Source organism: Sapajus apella, unplaced genomic scaffold, assembly GCF_009761245.1.
Source record: "Sapajus apella isolate SASKATOON/1434 unplaced genomic scaffold, GSC_monkey_1.0 scaffold1229, whole genome shotgun sequence".
NCBI lineage: Eukaryota > Metazoa > Chordata > Mammalia > Primates > Cebidae > Sapajus > Sapajus apella.
In genome coordinates this window covers 1-18,025 of record NW_022438155.1, presented here as the reverse complement: position 1 = coordinate 18,025, position 18,025 = coordinate 1, and the positions used below count along the sequence as shown (strand labels likewise).

Sequence of the window (18,025 nt, the reverse complement as noted above, 5' to 3'; positions counted from 1 at the left end):
CGTCAGACCATTCCGTCCTCTCCTGCCTACGGCCTTGGGAACTCAGAATTCCAAGCACAGCTCTGCAGCCTGGTCCATTCCTCCAGGCTGTCAGACCAGTGCCCACACTATTTGCTGTTTGTGTTCTAGAATAACCTCTGAGAACGTGGCTGAGCGGTTTGGCATTTCACGGGAGAAGCAGGATACTTTTGCCCTGGCATCCCAGCAGAAGTGAGTACTGCTTGGAGAGGACTGTTTAAAGGGCTGGGCAGTGAGGTTTGGAGCCTGTCTAAGTGATCTGAAGTGGAGCCCTTCTGTGCTTACAGCTGGGCAGCAAGTGCTTTCCAAGCCTCGGGCCTCCCAGGTTGGGGGCGGGAAGTGGGAAGTGTCAGGGCCACTGTGAGTTGGTAACACTTCCAGGTTCTATTCCAGGTCTGTTCACCCTGACTCTTTGCCCTAGTGAGGCCTCAGTTTTCCCGTGTGTTCTTTTCTGGCTGTGGTTTGGAGATTGGACATGGTAGCCTGGAGTGTGGGGCCAGCAATGCTAGGGACCCTGGCATCCTAGCTTCTGGACCATGCTGGGTCTGTGGCAGCATCCTATGGCAAGAACTGGGGATGATATCAGGGAAACCCCAGGGGCTCAGGCAGGCTAAGATTGGCGCAGGTCCCGGCTGTCCAGAGAGGACAGCAAAAGCAGGGGATGGTATCTGGGCCAGGTGTGCTTCTCTGAAGCAGTGATTCTTGGCCGCTTGGGGTCACATAACCATTTAAAAATGTGTCAGAAGCCTTGGATTCCTTCCACTGGAATGTCCCTGGGCACTTATATGCTGCACATGATTTCAAGGGTCACTCAAATACCTTGTGCTTTAAAACTCTTTCAATACAAAAATACATTGAATAGTTTAGTATATGTCACTTTAAATATATGGAAACTGGGGAATAGATGACTTTGAACTGTTGGGTTTGAACAGAAAAGTTGGCAGAACCCAGCACAAATATTTCTGGGGTTCCACCCTCAGTTTAGCAGAGAGAACGGAGCAGGCTTAGTCCCTCTTGGACAAAGGGCTGTAAGTGGGGGCACCCCTCCAAACACCCTTCTCCCCTTTGAGGTTGGGATTGGCCACGATCTGGAGGTCTGGGGTTGAGGATGAAGAAGGCCCTGTAAGGTCTTGGCCATGCCCTCAGAGCTCCCCTAAAGTTGAGCATGTCCCCGAATTTAGCAGCCTAAGCTTGCGTCTACCCAAATGGATAGGTGTTGGGGGCAGGGAGGAAGGGAACCCCAAGGGAGCCTGAGTCTGGCTGTCCATGGTGCTGGCAGGGCAGCAAGAGCCCAGAGCAAGGGCTGTTTCCAAGCTGAGATTGTGCCTGTGACCACCATGGTCCATGATGACAAGGGCACCAAGAGGAGCATCACTGTGACCCAGGATGAGGGTATCCGCCCCAGCACCACCATGGAGGGGCTGGCCAAACTGAAGCCTGCCTTCAAGAAGGACGGTTCTACCACAGCTGGTGAGACTGGTCCGGGGTGGGGGTATGAGGAAGGAGGCCATGGCCATGCTGGGTGCTGTACTCTGGGAGCCTGGAATAGACCAGGCCCCTCTGCAGACAGAGTAGATGTGGGAGGGCTGGGATCTCCTCGGCCCCACTCTGATCCCTTACCCCAACAATTTGACCCTAGGAAACTCTAGCCAGGTGAGTGATGGGGCAGCTGCCATCTTGCTGGCCCGGAGGTCCAAGGCAGAAGAGTTGGGCCTTCCCATCCTTGGGGTCCTGAGGTCCTATGCAGTGGTTGGGGTCCCACCTGACATCATGGGCATCGGACCTGCCTATGCCATTCCGGTAGCTTTGCAAAAAGCAGGTAAGGTGGTTCCTTCACATCGCTGTCTGGGTCCCGCCTGGATCCGGCACCTGCCCTGCATGCTGTTGCCAGGGGCATGGGGGTGGTCCTGTGGGTGCTGCAGAATGGAGGTGGGCAGGCTAGTGTCCCTTACTCAAAGCCCATCCTGACCCCACAGCTGGGATTGGCTCACCCTTCTGGAAGAGACACACACCAGGTAGCCTGAAGGCCCATGGATGGGGCAGGCCCAGGGAACACAGAGTCCTGGTACAGGGCCAGTGTGTCAGGTCAGGTCTTTACCTTGCCTGCAGGGCTGACTGTGGCTGACGTGGACATCTTTGAGATCAACGAGGCCTTTGCGAGCCAGGTGAGCTGTTGTTCTCCATGTTGCCTTGGCCCTGGACAGTCCAGGTGGAGCAAGCGGGCAGGTGGTGCAGGGGAGGGGGCAAGAGGGCTGCGGTGATGACCTGCCTCCTTCCAGGCTGCCTACTGTGTGGAGAAGCTACGACTCCCACCTGAGAAGGTGAACCCTCTGGGGGGTGCAGTGGCCTTGGGACACCCACTGGGCTGCACTGGGGCACGACAGGTCATCACGCTGTTCAACGAGCTGAAGCGCCGTGGGAAGAGGTAAGGCTGGCTCCTGGTGGGGGGTTGTGGGGGGATACCCAAGTTGGGGCACCTGCAGGGTAGGGGATAGAGGTAGGTGGGCTTTGGATCATCATCCCAACAGACACAGTCCTGAGCACCATAATCCCAAATGCTGAAATCCCAAATGTTGAAATCCAAAAGATCAAAGTCCCTAAGGTCTTGGCTGGTCCAAAGGTAGTGTGTTATCTTGATTGTTCAATTACAGATCAAACTCCTTGTTCTTACTCTGAGTACTTCTTACTTCTACCCTTGACTAGTCAAGGGGAAAAAAAAATCCCTAATGACTAAAATCCCCAAAGTCACAATATCAGAAGATTAAAATCCTGAATGTTGAAATCCTATTGTTGAATTCATGCTATGAATTCTAGGGAAGGGATGAGTACATTTTCCATCGCATGCAGGATAGTGCATCGTCACCGTGTTACATGGTGTAACTCATGTGATGCAACCATTACCTCGTTACTGCCTTTATTTGGAAATTAAGTATGGTTTAAGGAGTTGTGAGTGCTGCTAAGTTGAAAAGGAATGGACTTAACTTTGGGAACACCTAGAAACCTGACCGAGTATTATTTTGAGTGTGTCTGAGGGTGTTTGTAGAGGAGGTTAGGATGCATTTGAGTGGACCAGGTGGGGAAGATCCGCCCTTAGTGTTGGCAGGCACCATCTAACTGCCTGGGGCCCTGGAGAGAACCAATACAGAGGTGGGACACACTTTTTTTTCTGCCTTTGACATCAGAAGTTTGATTCCATGAAAGTGCCTTATCACACTGACTTTGTAAGCTTTGTGCATGTACATAAAAATGTTGAAACTTCCTCAGTAAATGAAGAGGTGTCCTGTTTGTGTACCTGCATTTGTGAAAGATAAAATTTCTCAAGATCTTGGTTCTTCGGGTCACTGCATATGCGGTGGTGACCCATCACAGGTTTGTTTGTTCGTTGAGACAGTCTCATTCTGTCACCCAGGCTAAAGTGCAGTGGTTCCATCTCGGCTCACTGCAACCTTTGCTTCCCTGGCTCCAGCAATCCTCCCACGAGTAGCTGAGACTGTAGGTTCGTGCCACTACACCCAGCTAAGTTTTTGTAGAGAGCATTTCATTATGTTGCCCAGGCTGGTCTCGAATTCCTGGGTTCAAGTGATCCTCCCACCTTGGCCTCCCAAAGTGCTGGGATTACAGGTGTGAGCCACAGGGCCTGGCTCCATCACAGTTTTTGATCAGTCTCATCAAAAGACATAGGTTCTCTATCATGGTGTTCATATGACTGCAGTTATGAAGCTGGGTGCACACGATTACCCACCATTTACAGAGTTTGCTTTTTAACCCATTTATGAATACGGTTTGTTTATAACTGTTATACTCCTGTGACTATTGTTAGCATACCTGAGTGTTTATGCTTGCTAAAATATGTAATTGTTACCTATTGTGTTGTGTAAAGTAGCCTGGGAAGTGTTCTCTGTTCGTTTCTCAAATAAATCCCCTTTAAAAAATGTACATATATGTATATTTTTGACATGGAGTCTCACTCCGGTGTCCAGGCTGGAGTGCAGTGGCGTGATCTTGGCTTACTACAACCTTTGCTTTTTGGGTTCAAGCAATTTTCCTGCCTCAGCCTCTCAAGTATGTGGGATTACAGGCATCTGCCAACACGCCCAGCTAATTTTAGTATTTTTAGTGGAGACAAGGTTTCACCATGTTAGCCATGCTGGTCTCAAACTCCTGACCTTAAGTGATCTGCCCTTCTCAGCCTCCCAAAGTGTTGGGATTACAGGCTTGAGCCACTGCGCCTGGCCTAAAAATGTAAATATCTTTTAAATGAATCTTTTTAAAAAGTCTTTTTCTAAGATGGGGTCTTGCTGTATTGCTCAGGCTGGTCTTGACCTCCTAGGCACGAGTGATCCTCTTGCCACAGCCTGCTGAATAGCTGGGACTACAAGTAGATGCCACTATGCCAGGTTTCCACATTGTTTTTTCCAGAATTGTATTTTCAGGATTTTGATCTTTTAAGATTGTGATTTTCAGGATTTTAGACTTTAGGGATTTTGTTCTTTTAGGATTTCAACATTTGGGATTATGATGTTTGGGACTGTGTCTTTTGGGATTATGAGCGGTCCCTAGGGAAGGGAATATGCACACACAAACACCCTGAACTGAGGATGCAGGGGCATGATCTCTGTTTTCCCTGAGGACCAGCCCTAAAAGGGACACTAGCTGCAGTTGGCATCTGCCACTGTGTATGTGCCCACAGATCTGGTCTGACGGTTTTGTGTCCTACTCGTCGTGAAGTCCGTCTGGCTCAGCCTGGTCTGGAGATAGCTGGGTGGTGCCTCTGCCCAGCCAGTTCCGTTTTGTTTTCACAGGGCATATGGAGTAGTGTCCATGTGCATCGGGACTGGAATGGGAGCTGCTGCTGTCTTTGAATACCCTGGGAACTGAGTGAGGCCCAGGCTGGAGGCGCCGCCCACACAGACCTGCTCTAGCAGCAAGGCAGCAGCACTGCAGAAGCAGAACCGCACGGGAAAACTCAGCACTGGTGGTGGTGGCGGCGGACAGATCAAGGCACTTCAACTCGTTTGGAAAATGTGAACACGGCTGACATGGTCTAGGAGTGGGTGGGGTGTTGAGCCACCCATCAGACCCTCGTTAGCTGTGCAAGACAAAGGCAGCCTAGGTCACCCAGGCCACAAGGCCACGGTTAATTCCCAGGGCAAGGCGAATTCATGGATGAGAAGCGCAACAGACATAGTAAATGTGCAAGAATTTATCTTAGTGGCTGTGGTTTTTTCCCAAGGGGAATTCTGCCATACTGGTCTTCGCTGTGCAGTGTGTGTGGTGATTCTCAGTGCAGTGGTCTCTACTGTGGTGTGGCTCTGAGCCAACATGAAGGCCTAGGCTGAGACCATTGTGGAAGGGGGTTCTTCTTCCATTCTAGGAGCTGTTCAGAGGGCCTCAAGTCTGTGTCTTTGTGCTGAAGGTCTGCTCCTAATCCCTGGCAACGTTTATTCTGCAGCTGGGGCCTGGGGTTGAGGGCTGGGGAGGCGTCATGTATCTCTCATCATAAGAGCCCTGGCCCCGGAGCCGCAGGGTGCAGGACTTCTCGCCAAGCACACCCTCCACCACCACTGTGGACTCGTACAGCTCATTGCTGCTGTGGGGAGCATGTGCGGGTTGCGGTTAGGAGGGGTCTGGGCAGCGGGGGCCAGGCCCTGTGGGCAGCTTGGGGGAGGTTGGGAGGGGCTGTACCTGGCAGTGAAGAAAACCTGCAAGGCAATGGAGGTTGGGGGGGGCATTGGTGGATCGTGCTTCCAGCAGCCCACTGTTTGGGGTGACCCTGAAGGCCACAGCGGCCTTGGCTGGCTCCTGCTGGCCTGCACGAAAGGGAAGGGAAGACATGAGTGCAGGCAGTCCCGTGTACCACTACAGGAAGACTTCGCCCACCCGCAGGCCTGCACCTCTGGTCTTGCTCAGAACTGCAGGGCAGGGCAGCCCTGAGATCATGTGGGATTGGGGGACTGGCTGTTCTGCAGAAACCACGTGGTACCAGCCCTGGGGGCCAGCATGCAGGGACAGGCACAGCGGCCCTTTCCTGGGGGTCTTTTCTTGGCACAGCCCTGTAGGGGAACAGTGGGTAGGTGGGAGGGTAGGACATACCCATCAGCATAGTCCAGTAGCTTCGGCAGCCGCTCAGGTTCATCAGGTAGACCTCCCGGACTCGCTGCTGGCTCACAAAGCAGGTCCCAAAGTCCACCCAGCTGGTGGAGAGCTGCAGCTCAGGCACGGCCACCACGGCCCGCAGGGGCACTGCCTGTGGGGGCCCAGACCGCCTTGTTCACTCTGGGTGAGCCTAAGCCAGGGCCTCTGGGACGCAGGGAACCCTGCTGACCCCAAGTGCTCATGCTCCTGAGGAGGGCAGGGGAAGTGCCCAGCAATTGGCAAGGGGCCAGTGCCAACTTCAAAGGCCAGGGGCTGGAGTCTGCGCAGGGAAAGGGCCAGGGTAATGCCATGCATTTCCCCGCTATCCCTGCCTCCCTCCCTCATAAAGCTCCAGGCCCTGCACTCTGGCTGGTAGGGCTGCCCTCCTTCACCCATCCTCCTATGGTGGCCCCGAGACCCAGCCCTCAGCTCTTCTCAGGCCCTGGACCATCTGTCTGTGTCCCGTGACCTCAGGCCCTACCTGTGCCCTGCTCTACCTCCTGGCTGCCCCGTACCACACTCAGGCGATGCTATGCACTGTCCCACTGCCTCGGCCCCAGCAGCTGCCTAGGTGCCACGCTGGGGCACCTCGGCTCCACTGCTCAGCCACCTGCCCCCGCCTCTCCCAAGTCCTCCCCAGGCCACTCCTTCACACTCCTCACTAGAAGCCCCAGCTTAGCGTCTGCACCACGGCCCGGTGACCTTCTGCTCTGTGGTGCTTGTCCTGGTGCTTGAAGCCTGACAAAGCCCAGGGCTGTCCCTGGCAGCTGCCTCAGGTTCTCACTGCCCCCACCCATCAGGCCATTCTTTTGGCCTGGTCGTCAAGGTGTTTCCCTTCCTTGATTAAACGGTGTACAGGTTTCACATGCCACCTCCTGCAGGGAGCCTTCCCTGATTTCCCACACTCTGGCCCCTCATCTGGCTTTGGGCTCATGAGGCAGAGGAGGGTGGATGGCCTTCATCTCTCTGCACACAGGGCCTCTTCTAGGGGAGACTGAGCCCCAGGAAAGGAGTGGGGGCTCCTTATGTCTGAGGTCCCTGCTAGGTCTTTCCTCCTCTGGCCCCAGCAGAACAGAGCCCAGCCCGCTTCCGCCTTCCCACACGTGGGCGGGCCTGGGGCATGCCTGAGTGGTCTGGGTGGTGTACTCCAGGAGCAGGTTCTGCGTAAACACCATCTCTCTCTCTCCACTCGCGCTCTGCTGAATGTCCACCCCAGGCAGCATCTGGTCAGCCGGGAGCTTCTGATAGGAGAGCAGCTCCAGGGAGAGCGTGAAGGACACGTTCACCTGAGCAGATGCAGACATGGTATCATCTCCAGCTGCAGAGGGCAGGTGGCTGCTTACCCACCTGGAGCTCCGTCCTCCTTCCCTCCTGGGCCCAGCCCTGCTCAGCCAACAGCCCAGCAGCTCCCCCACCTGGTGCTTGCATTCCGCAAGCACTGCCCAGCACCTACTCTGCCCAGCACCCTGCTAGTGCCAGGGACAAGGCATGTCTGCCCTCAGGAGTCATAGGCTAGAGGGGAAGGGACATGAGCAAGCCGCCCTTTACCCCTTCAGATGCTCAGGGCTGTGGGTGGGCTCAACAGCTGAGGAAGGACTTGGTCTGTGTGCTGAGGACAGTCAGGAGCCTCTGACAGGTCACTGACCAGGCAGGGAGCATGAGAGGATGCCGGCCCAGGGGCTGAGGCTGTAGCTGAGGCTGGACAGGATGGAGCTGGGACTCCTGGCTCCCAGCACAGGTCCTCGGTACAAGCTTATCAGAATCGACTGAGGCACTTGTTAAAAATACAAATTCTTGGCCTCACCCAGACCTTCACACCTGTGGAGGTGGCGTCTGGGAGCTTCTGCCTTCAACAAGCTTTGTCAACGGCACTAATTTGCTGGGAGCAGTGGCTCACATCTGTAATTCCAGCACTTTGGGAGGCGGAGGTGGGAGGATCGCTTGAGCCTAGTTCAACACCAGCCTGGGGAATATAATGAGACCTTGTCTCTACAAATAATATAAAAATTAGCTGGGTGTGGTGGCATGTGCCTGTGGTCCCAGCTACTTGGGCGGCTAAGGTGAGAGGATTGCTTGAGCGCCCAGGCAGTCAAGGTTTCAGTGAACCACGATCATCCCACTGCACTCCAGCCTGGGTGACACAGCAAGACCCGATCTATCTAAAAAAGAAAAAGCCACTGATTGACTGCCAGGGTTAGAACCACTGTCCTAGACCAAGACCTGGGTGTAGGGATGAAGAAAGAACGGCACTGAGAGGAATGTGGGGGGGCACCCACAGGGCCTGCTGGCCTGGTCACAGAGAAACTGGTCTATGACAAGGCATGCCAGGGGTCTGAGCATGGGCAAGGGGGTTGGGGTGGTATTTGCTGAGATGAAATGCCACCACAAAAAGGAGGCACAGGTGTGGGGCAGGACAAGCTGGGGGCGCTGAGTTCACTTTGGATGAGAGGAGTTTGGCTCTAGAGCCTGGGAGGGAGGATTCTAGCCAGATGCCAGAAACCTGGGCATCGTTAGCACATGGAGGGTGAGATGCGGCACCATTATGCGGTGTCCTTTTTCTGGGACCTTTGGGCTTCCCCAGAGCTGCTAAGGACTTTTAATGCCTGGTAGCTAACCGTCATGTGTCCTGGGAGGCTCTGGTGCAACGGAACCTCTGGCTGTGCTCTGGGCCTTCCCCTCCATTTAGCTCGCTGAAGGGAGCAAATGCAAAGTGGGTCAAGGGTGCCCATCTGCCTTCTGCAGATCCATATGTCTCCCCGACCTCCATGGTGAGGTTCTCGGGGAGTTCCATCACCTAGTGCAGCATCTGGTGCACAGCAGGCCCTCACTACACATTGGATAGAGAGAATATGGCTGTCCACTGAGGCTCTGGAAATGGATGAGACGACCCAGAAATGGGCAGAGGGAGGCTAGGGCCTGGCAGAGCTCAAGGGAGCACAGCATAACATAAAGGGAAGCCCTCCAAGGAGAGGAAGAAAGAGAGCCTCTGAAGCAGGAGGGGAAGTAGGAGACAGGTGAGGCACCCTGCCAGGCTGTCTACCCTCGGCCTGCCCCTGTGCACCCTGGGAGCCCGCTGCGCAGATATGGGTGTGCACACACTCAGCCTTCATTCCAGTTGCTTCAGAGAAGTGGATGGTTTCCACTGAGTTCCTGGCATTCCCAAGACCTTCCCGACCCCACCAACTCTGAAAATCCGGGATCCAATTATGACTGATAATTTGTCAGAAGAGGGAAAATGACATTAGAACCTGGAGTGCTTTACAATTATGGCAACCCCATGGGCTCCCCTGAGCTGGGACGAAACCCTGAGCTTGCTCAGGAGGAGGAGGGTGTCTGTGTGGGAAAGGGAGGTGCTCACAGGAATGCACCAGCCTCTGCCAGCATCTCAGCAGTGGGAACCAGGAGGGAAAGGGAAGTCTGGGGACATTTCTGGAGCACGTGCACGCATGTGCGTGTACACGACGTCTGGCATGTCCGTGCCTGTGTAAGCCTCTTGTGCAGAGGTGCTGAATGTGGTGTCTCTGGTGGGAGTGTTCACACAGGGTATGGCAGGGTCAGGTGTGCAGTCTGTGTCCGGGCACAAACACGTGAGGGTGGCGTGCAGGGGTGCTGTCTGTACGCACGTGCGGGTGTGCTGTTGAGGCGAAGGCCACAGATCCCCCACTGACCAGCATGTTCTCCTGTGCTCGGAGCACCAGCTGCTTGCCCGCTGAGGCTGCCTCCTCCTCACACTCCTGCTTCTGGCCAGGGCCAGGAGCTCTGTGGACCCGGCTCGCCCCATCTTGAGAAACGGAGAAGGGCCTGGAGACCAGGAGCCGGAAGTGGTGTGGGATCTCCGTGGTGTTGGTCAGCTTCAGGTGATGGGTAGTCACCAGCTCACTCAGCACCTGGGCAGCCACAGAGGCAGCAGGCAGGGGCTGTGTCTCTTCTCTCTCTTCAAGCCCATGGTTCTAGGGGAGGGCTGGGAGGGCTGGCGGACGGACTGACTCAGACTGTAAGGCCCGAGTCCCAGAAGGGCACACAGAGACAGCTGAGGCCCAGGTAAGCTGGCAGGGCCAGAGGGTGGCAGCACACTCACCCCAGAGCAGGGCCGCTGGGGAATGAGGTCACTGGCCTGGCACCGGAATTCCATGCTGCCGCTGTGGTCCAGCTCCACACTCAGCCTGCCCAGCAACAGGCACTGCTGGGGCAAACCAGGCGCCTGGGGCCTCCTGGCGGCCCCCACTGCCCATCCAGCCTCGGGCCAGCCTTTCCCTGGGCTGACTTCTCCCGGCCATGCCCATCCTTTTGCTCAGAGAACGCTGCCTGGCCCCACCAGTGCCTGGTGAGGTGTGCCCCCGTGGGGATGGAAGGAGATGGGGGCCCAGCAGACTCACCGTGCGGACCTCACATAGCTATGTAGCTCCAGTCTCAGGGGTCCCACCGCAAAGTCCTGCAGGCGACGCCTCTTCCCTGGAATCTCCCTTTGCTCCTACGGATCCCAAGTCTGATCACAGCTGATCCCTGGGCTGAGCAGGCAGCATGCTACCCAGGAGCGGGCAGTGGCTGCGGCCCCCACCCCAGCCCAGGAGAGCTCACCTGGCTGTCCAAGCTCATGAAACCCAGGGCGTAGCCAGTACACTCCACCTTGTGCAGGATATCGGGGCTGAGCACCAGGGGTGTGAAGGAGATGTAGATGGTGCTGCTGCCCCCAGCAGGGACCACCTGGCGTGGATACAGCCACCTTAGCACCATCCCATGCCCCCTGGCCGGCCAGTGCCGACAGCTCCCAGCCCCTACCCCAACTCACCACCTGCTTGGGGCTGACAGAGTACAGGCGGCCGGAGGGCACCCCCTCGTGTGGCTGCAGGATGACAGAGATGAGCTTCTGTGCTGCCCCGCTGCTGGCACTGGAGCTGCCCTCAACCTGTCACCAAGGAGTCACTGAGGTTCACACAGTCACTGAGGTTCCACTAACCTGCTGGCCACACCTCAGTGGCCCTCAGTGGCCAGCCTGACCTGCCCCTCCATCCCTGCTCACCGACGAGTCAGTTTCATGGCTGAATTCTGATGAACGGGAGGGGCTTGGGGACCAGAGGAGGCAGCTACCCTCAGGAGAGTCAGGGCGCACAAGCTCATTCCCAGCTGCGTCCCGCAGTGGGAAGGGCGGCCCGTAAAACACTAGCAGCTCCACCAGCCGGTCCTCCTTGTCTTCCGGAGCATAGGTCTCCCAATCCAGGCGGACGTCTGGGGCAGATGTGGGGGGCAGGGTGAGGAATAAGGGAGGAGGAGACGACCCCCCTGGGCTTCCCCCTGCTTACACCCCCAGACAGAGATAAGCTGTTCTCCCAAACCCAGGGTGGAGAAAGCGCCTCTCTGCCTCTGTAATGCCACTTCCAGCTAATTCTCATTAAAAAAAAAAAGGCTTTACAGCTTATGCCCTCTGGTTCTATCACCTGAAGTCCTCCAGCTGAACAGATTGCCACCCCCATTAATCTGTCCCCAGTCTAAACTGGGGCTCCACATTGCTCTCTCTCCAGTCTGCACCATGACCATGTCAAACTGTCCCTGCCCTCCTCCGACACCTCCATTTGCCTCCCTACACCCAGCCGGTGGCCCCACCTCATCTCCGCAAAGCCCCCAGACTGAGGAGTCCCCAAAGTCCTGTCCCAAACCTAGACATCTGCCTGCATTGAACCCATCTTCCCCTCCCCTCCTGCCTTTGATCCTGTTCCCAGCCCTGCTCAGGGACTGGCGTGGCCAGGGCCCCCTCTTCAGTGTGGCCAGCTTCCTCTCCTAGCCCTTCCTCAGGCCCAGAACACTGTCTACCCCAGCATGCCCCACTGGGCCACATCGGCTTACCCTTCCTCTTAGCTCAGCCTGCACTCTGCCTCCCGCCCACGGGGAGCCTGGCCCCCTCATCACCTTCCCCCCAGCACTCCAGCCTCCCCTTCAGTTGTACTCCACGCAGTCCCACACTGCAGCCCACAGTCACGTCTGACCCACCCATCAGGAGGGATGCCCCTCAGCAGAGACCCTGCCATCCTGTCCCCGCTGTGTCCCCAGCAGCTCTCAGGCAGCTGAGGTCCTGCTGGCCGCAGGAATGAGAAAGCGGTCCCCCGGTAGTGCCTGTTCCTCCACATAGCAACCCTGATGAACCCAGGGCACCCGGGGGCCCATCCACACCTCGGTAACCACAGGCGGCTGGACTCTTGGGTCCTGTTCATGGGCCATTAGCCTCCCCAGCCCTAACTTCCCTTCCAGCCTGGCTCACCACAAGGCACAGCCTGTGGCGAGAGCCCTAATTTATGTCATGCGTGTCTCACCACAGGGGCTGGAGTTATTCAGGCGAAGTGTTCGGGTAACTGTGTCTCCTCCGGAGACCTGGGTGCCGAACCTGGAGGCAGGCAGACCGGATTCAGTACAGCCACAGCCTGCGCACACCTTGCAGGTAGGGAGGAGGGCTAGGGCTGGGGGCTCAGGCACGGGGAGACGCCACACCTAAGAATCACTGAGACCAGGGGTCTGGTGCCTTCCCCAGGTGGCACCAGGTGAGCTGTGCTCTGGGGCTGCCCTGGGCCCCAGCATCGACCCACCCACCCTGAGCAGACTATGCTAATTCCAGTTCACCTGGACTGGTGCCGACCTCGAGCCACCCTGCCTATTCGCCACTTCCGCCCCCCCCGAAATCCCTCGGAGATGTGCAGGTGGTGGCCATGTCCCCTGAGGCCACCTTCCTTCAGGGAAGTCCTGGCCTGGAGCCTTCCTATAAGGTGGCACCAGTGGTCCCATGCCAGCTGGGGAGTAAGAAGCCGACGTGGGCAGCCCAGCCTGAAGGCCAGAGGGTGTCAGGGGCCACCAGGGAGCAGAGCCTCAGACCGAGCACAGAGCACCTGATGGCTGGTTCCTTCTGGGCCTGGTCAGCAGTGTAGGAGGTGGTCCTCAGGGAGCTGATGGGGCAGCCCACCGCTGCCATGTGCACTGGGATGACTGCCGGCGGCAGGTCTCCCACCTGGAAACACGCCCAGCCCTATGTCACTGCCATCCCCTCTGGGCAGGGCCTCCGCCTGCCCAGGGGCCCCACGTTTGGTCCCAGCCTCCCTGTGCAGCACTCGGGCGTCTCTCCCGCTTCCTGCATCTCCGCTCCCCCTCCCGGCCAGGCAGCCTGCACAGAGCCCCTGCCTAAGGCCCTTTTTTTTTCTCTTTTATAGACACAGGGTCTCATCATGTTGCCCAGGCTGCTCTCAAACTCCTGGTCTCAAGCAACCTTCCTGCCTCAGCCTCCTAAGGTGTTGGAACTGCAGGCGTGAGCCGCTATGCCCGGCAAGCCTGAGGCTCTTTGGCCTCGCATAGTCCCTTTGATCAAATTTCTACCTTTTAAATGAAAAGAACTTTATTACTTTTCTCTGCTAATCAAAAGTAATAAATCTTACTTTTTAAAAAATGTAAGTGTGATAATCACCTCCAATCCTACCTCTGCAACATGACTCACTGTTAACATTTCAGTCAACACGAAAAACGTGTAGACACAGATATAAACGGGGAGCGTGCTGCACGTGACTTTCTTTCACAATCTTTTAACAATATAGGATACATTGGGCATTTTTTAGGCAGGGTCTTGCTCCATCGCCCAGGCTGGAGTGCAGTGGCATGATCTTGGCTCACTGCAACCTCTACCTCCCGGGAAAAACTGACTCTCCCACCTCAGCCTCCTGAACGGCTGGGACCAGAGGCACGTGCCACCACACCTGGCTCATTTTGTATTTTTTATAAAGATGGGGTTTCGCCATGCCCAGGCTGCTCTCACAGTCTTGAGCTCAAGACATCTGCCTGCCTCAGCCTCCCAAAGTGCTGGGATTACAGGCATGAACCACTGCGCCCGGCCAACAGTATAGGACTAATTTTACTAAGTTTACAGCATCATGTAACAGGCTGTGCAGAATTCCCCTCCCGATGTGGGCCATTGCCTGCATCCACTCCTCCGCTGACGGACACGGAGCAGGGGCCCAAAGCTCCCCGGTACCTTTACCAACAGCTTCTACACCATGCTAATGTGTCAAAACCAGTATTTTGTGGCCTTTTACTTTGCATTTCTTTAACTGTCAGTGGTGGTGACAGATTTTCACGTTTATTGGCCGTCTGTATTTGTCTTTCTTGGAGTTGCCTATTCATATCTTTTGCCCACTTAGATGCTTTTCCCAAACTTCCTGTTATCTAAGAGCCCTTTGCAGAGGAACACGATCAAGTCTTTGTCACACATAACACACAGAACGCAAATATCTACTACAACTAATCTGTTCAATTTACTAAGGAGTTGATGAAAATCTATTTAACAACTTAACGGTAGGATAACCCTGAATGTTTCCTCTCTCCAGACTGAACTAGGGCTGCCTTGCTGGTTACCTTATTCATCCCTGTATCCTCCACAGCACAGTGGGCCACACAGGAACTCACACACAGTAGGTGCTCCATTCATGCTGAGTGCTGGAGCAATTAAATGGACCCCTGGGTGAGCCCCACCGAGGGCGGGGCAAGAGCATGGCTCTAGGGGGCTGCTGCTGTCCCTCCACTCCACACTCCACACTCCCTACCCCAGGTCTTGGGTCCTGGCTCAGGCAGGCAGCCTACTGTCTTCTCTGCCCTCCTCGATATGGCCCCAGCCCTGCCCCTCCTGGGAAAAAGTGTGGAAGGTTCTACTGCTCATGAGGACCCCTCCTGCCTGAAATGCCTCAGCCAGAACCTGAGGCTGCCTCAGACACGGACGCCCATCCCGAGCTCAGTGGGCACTGTGTTTCAACCTGGTGAGGTTTGAGAGGCTGAGGCCCAGGTGTTGGAGGCGAGGGCTGGGGCGGACTCCTCACCCCCAGGCCACTGCCCTCCTGTGTGCCCTTACCGTGCAGATGAGATTGTCCCAGTACTCGCCCCACATATTGGCACAGCCTGTGATGTCAACACATAGCTGCTGGTAGGGCCCCAGCATGCCCTGGCAAATGTGGGGGAAGAAAGCAGCTCCTTTCCCGTGAGATAACATGCTCTCCATAAAATCTGGGAAAGAACCGTGAGGTGTGGGGGATTTAGGGAACTGGAGGTGGGAGTGAGGTCCAAACCCTTGGGTGTTAGCAAAGCACTGCCCCTGACGAGCCACCCTCTAGCCTTTCCTTGGTCAGGCTACATATGCCCTCCTGGGAGCCAGAATTGAGGGACAAGCTGCTCAGGGCACTGTGCGGTCAGCCTCTCTACTCCCTGGGGGGCCAGGTCCCTGCGGAAGCCCTCCGTCAGAGCCACCGCCCGTCCCAAATGGAATCCAGGCCCTCGAAGGGAAGTGCCCTCAACAGCAAGAGGCACTGCCAGGTAGAGAGCCTTGGCCATCTGAGAGCAGTCTCTTGTCCCGGTCCCGCTCCCTGGCAGCTGCCAGCCCATATCCACAGAAGGCCATGCCAACCCTGGCTCTGGTTGTGGCCTGGGCCCAGCAGCCCCACTCTGGTGGCTCTTACCCAGCTGCTCTCGCTTGGCCAAGTGCTGTCGCATCCGCACCGTCTTTAGCAGGGCAGGAGGCATGTCAGGGCTTTACAAGTGGAGACACAAGAATAGGATCAAGTCAGCCAAGCCTGTCCCAAGACCCGAGCCAGGTTCTGCAGCAACCAGCATTCTACCAGGTGCCCAGCAGGGGAAGGGGGCTCTGCCTGCTCTTCCCAGGGGAAAGCTGGTCAGTTCTTTCCTTTACCTGCTTCTCTGGTCTTTGCGCCCACTATACCCCTACCATTCAAACATCCCCAGCAGCAGGCCACCCGCTGGCTACAGGGATTACCTCCCCAGACACCCAGGAGGGCTCTGAAGCAGGACTCCGTGCCCACAGCTCTGTGCCAAGGTTACTCCTGGATGCAAACCCAGCCCAGACTCCCCATCTCTAGCCCAGACCCCCATCTCTAGCCCAGACCCCCCCATCTCTAGCCCAGACCCCCCATCTCTAGCCCACACCCCCTTCTCTAGCCTAGACTTCCACAACAGGCCCGTTTCTGGTTTTTCCTGCTGTCGACTGTCCAGTATTGGGTAGACACTAGCTTTTCACAATAGAAAGTTCATGCCTTACAAGCTGTTCATGGCTCCCCTTCCACCTACAGCAGTGGTTTCTAAGTTGGGCTCTCTTGCTTCACTAGATTAGGGGGTTAGGTGTTCACATAGTGGGCACTCCATTACATTATAATGCATGATTTCAAGTTAGAGATTTTCAAAATGCTTGAATATTTAACCATCAGTTCTTCTGAGCCAATGCTAGCTGATTCTGGCACACCTGTGTGTGTGTGTATGTGTACATGTGTATGTATGTATGTATATGTATATGTGTGCATATGTATACGTGTGTATGCATGTGTGTGCACTTCTGTATATGCATGTGTGTGTACGTGTACATGTGTATGTATGTGTGTGTGCATATGTATACGTGTGTATGCATGTATGCACCTCCGTATATGCATGTATGTGTATGTGTGTGTGTGTATGTGTGAGCAGCACTCTAGATCTCGCCTCTGCCCTTAGCTTGCTGATGACTAGCCTAGACTCTCCATCTTGTCTCTGGGGCACCCCTTCCCCATCTCACTCCACAGGTCAGCCCAGGCAGGCTATCAGTGGTCCCTGAAGACTCTCTGCTCCTGAACTCTTCCTCCCACCTCTTGGCTGGCACGGTCCTGCCTACAGTAACTCCTCCCTCACCACAAGCCCATCTGCGTGGTCCATTAGAAGCCTCCACTCCAGGAGGGCAGGCTGAGAAGGGGCCACAATCCCAGCCTCTCCCCGGGCCCACTTGGGGCCTGAGCGGTGGAGAGCAGGAGACGTTTCCTCTCTGCCTGACCCCATGTCTACCTGTAAAAACACACACTCTCATTTCTCACACGACCAGCCACTGGCCACCTAAGCCACACAGAGGCTCAACAGGGTACACCCCACCCAGCCTCATCTGCCCCGGGAAGTGAATGAAGCAAGACTTACAGGCTAGTCTTTTTGCTCAGGCTGTTTTGGGGGCTCCCGAAGTACTCAAACTTGAGGGAGAAGGGGGTCTGTATTGGAGAGCGATTGGTGAGGATGAGCTGGCGATTCACACGGGTCCTCAGTGGCACCGCTGAGCCAAAGTCCAGGCGGAGCTCCTTTGGGTGGCCTGGCCACTGCTCTGTGCTGGAAACACTGTCCCGTGCCCATTGGTACTGTGTAACATGCCACCCTTGGCCCTGGCCAGAGAGCCATCTTTGGACGGTGTACAGAAGCTGCCCAGGCACCAGGCTTCAGCCTCGGACTCCTGTTTCATTGAGCTACCAACCACAGACCCACCTTTCCCGCCCGCCCATGATGCTGAGAAAGGCCTCAAACACTGCACAAACCGTCCCTGGCCAGGGGCATGGCTTCCAGTTGCGGGGCCTTCTGTGGGCAAGCCCAGGGTACCCACAGCCCTGTCCCCTGCCATCTTCTGCCTTGCTGGGCACCATGCCTCCAAGTGTGCGGGGGGGAACCACGCCTCCAAGTGTGTGGGGGGAACCACACAGAGGGCAGGGACAGGGTAAAGGGAACTGTCCCCACAGGAGTGGTGAGTGGCCACAGTAACACCGTGCTGTTTTCCTGGCTGCAGGACTCAGAGGGGCGTAGACCAACCCGACAGTGCTGGTCCCGGGCGTGGCTGCCTCAGCCCTCAGGCCACTGCCACCCCCAGACCCCCAGCCCTGGGCTCACCTGTGATCAGAGCTCTCCTCAGAGATGGCGATGGCCACTTGCAGTCCCTGGGGCTTACCAGAAATGCCCAGAACCAGTGGCTTATTCATGCCTGACACGTGACAAGGGAGGGCCAGATGGGTCAGCTCTTCCTATGAGAAAGCCCGTCCAGGGGTCAGACCGGGGCCAGGAGGTA

The 18,025-nt window shown here is 56.1% G+C and overlaps 1 protein-coding gene and 1 pseudogene across 1 annotated transcript; one reads left to right on the top strand and one right to left on the bottom strand.

Moving 5' to 3' along the window:
- Positions 1–4: 4 nt before the first annotated feature.
- Positions 5–5,224, top strand: LOC116546693 (3-ketoacyl-CoA thiolase, peroxisomal-like; the record flags this gene model as incomplete). Its single annotated transcript, XM_032272886.1, has 6 exons — positions 5–210; positions 1,298–1,488; positions 1,658–1,837; positions 2,128–2,183; positions 2,298–2,443; positions 4,821–5,224. Coding segments are annotated over 6 exons (855 nt in total), but the record flags the coding sequence as incomplete, so codon positions are not given.
- Positions 5,204–18,018, bottom strand: LOC116546692 (annotated as a pseudogene).
- Between the last annotated feature and the right edge of the window lie 7 nt (positions 18,019–18,025).